Source organism: Populus euphratica, unplaced genomic scaffold (genome assembly GCF_000495115.2).
Source record: "Populus euphratica unplaced genomic scaffold, PopEup_1.0 scaffold3021.1, whole genome shotgun sequence".
Lineage (NCBI taxonomy): Eukaryota > Viridiplantae > Streptophyta > Magnoliopsida > Malpighiales > Salicaceae > Populus > Populus euphratica.
Window position 1 is genome coordinate 1 of NW_011502987.1, and position 2,246 is coordinate 2,246.

Here is a 2,246-nt window from a genome sequence, read left to right on the forward strand (position 1 = left end):
CACCAGCTTCCTCTTGCTTTCAAGATTAATAAATATTATAAAAGATAAAAATACAAATTATAATTTCTTATCTTAAGCATTAAAAAAAAAATTCTTACCATGTTAGCTCGATATGATGCAAATGACACTGTTCCTCCAGAATGAGTGCTTATTTTGCCATCTGTTTTGGTTAATCGATTCCTCCTAGCAGATTCAGACCTCCTTTGAAATTCAGGGGTGGACCAAACATCTTTGATCATTTGATTCCAGTCATCATTATTTATCCAGGTAGGACCTTTATCAAGGCAATCTATAATATTTGTAGTGTTTTCTTTAGACATGGCTTTCTTGCGAGCTCGTGTTAATTGTTGATTCAAAGCTATCCTTGCCTTATCTTCCCAAATATTACGAACAATCGACTCATCTTCCTCAGGAAAAGAATATTTTTTCTACCAAGTAATATATATACGAAGTAAAAAAAGTGCACAAAATTTCAAATTATATAAATAATTAACATATTGTGTTATCTTGTTCAAAATTTGCAAGATGATGTAATAACTATAGAAATTAAATGATATTAAAAAGTAAACATGAAATAAGTACAAATTATAACACAAATCAATCATAGCTAATTGATAATTTTCATAATCCTACATTAAAGTTATCAAAATTAAAAAGAATATTATAGAAATTAGTATTGGTTCTTACCTTAAACTCTTTAAACAGTTCATCCCTGCACATTGAATCTACTTTCTCCCAAGAGTGCCATGCTCCCTTAAAATTGGACCTCAAAATATCTCCGATTGCACGTCCACACGATGCGTTATTGAACCTGAAAATATATAATAACAAACTTATATTAAACAAATAATTACACAATAAAAAGTAATTTTTTTCATACCTAAAAATATAGCCTTAATAAGTTTGATATTAAACAAATAATTACACAATAATAAGTAATTTTTTTCATACTTGAAAATATAACCTTAACAAGTTTGTTTTTAAAAGTTTGAACTTACTCTGTTGTTCCATACAAACAAAGCTCTTTTTTTCTTGTTATTGGATCTATTGGCGTGTCAAAACCCTTCCTTTTAACACTTTGATCATAATTGTGTGGAGAACATGTTGAACCATGATATGATGGAACACCATCTTGATCCTCATCATATACACCTCTCTCATTACTATCGTCTCCCTCGTCTTCATCTCTAACATTCACATCATCATCATCACCATTAACTCTCTCATAACTCCTATACAAATTATGTCCTCCATAAACAAATTGGTTATCTCGAGAGAAACCTCCTTGAGTTTGAAGCAAATCTTGGAAACGAAAGCCCTCACAATATTGATATGCATCAACCCTCCCATAATCACGTTGAGGAGGATGTGTACTCCCCAAAGTAGGTATATAATACTCATTTGCATTCTGATACACAGGTTGATGAAATGTAGATCCTTTGTTATTATGCCTTGATGTAGTTTGAAATGATTTGGATGAAGTGGACCTATCACTCCTTGATGTGGACCTGTCACTCCTAGAATCTAATATGGATCCTCGTCGAGGCATGCTAAAAACCAGAAAAAATATATACATTATGATATGAATATATACACATAACAATAAATTAGCTTATAATTAAACTATGAGGAACAAAAGATTCACAATATTTTCAGTAAGCATTCCTTGCAATGATAAAAATCAGCCATGAAGTTTAAATTATCAAAAGCCAATTAACACAAACAATAATAAAAATAAAAATCTAAATAATTAATTAAGCAGAAATCAAAATTTATGAGTATACTTACCTTAATGTTTGTTCCTATAAATCAAACACTGAGTAGGAAAAACCTTTTCATTCATTCTTCAACATCTATAAGCAAGAAAATAAATCACAAAATAAAATATATCATCAGAATCACAATTTAAATATTGATACTTGAAAGGTTAGAAATTTTTTAAATAAAATATAACATCAGAATCACAATTTAAATATTGATACTTGAAAGGTTAGAAATTTTTTCAAAGGTCAATGAAAATGATATATGTAATGTGATACATAACACACTATGATAAAATAATAAATAAAGAACATTGAAAAAGTAAATATTGTCAAATAATATGAAATTATCCATACATATATTAAAGATAATTCATTACATATACTACAAAATATAATAACTTGCGCTACTCATTATTATCATCACTCCTAACCATCACCACCATAACAATCATCCTCATCCTCATCATCATCATCTTCTTCTTC

General features: G+C 29.0%; 1 protein-coding gene across 1 annotated transcript in view; it reads right to left on the bottom strand.

Moving 5' to 3' along the window:
- Window positions 1-2,158: 2,158 nt before the first annotated feature.
- The window catches only part of LOC105119584 (calsequestrin-1-like), a 646-nt gene continuing 558 nt past the window's right edge, over window positions 2,159-2,246 (bottom strand). Inside the window, exon 2 of the mRNA XM_011017736.1 lies at window positions 2,159-2,242. Within this exon, the coding sequence (XP_011016038.1) occupies window positions 2,190-2,242 (53 nt within the window). The 3' untranslated portion in view covers window positions 2,159-2,189. The remainder of the gene's footprint in view (window positions 2,243-2,246) is intronic.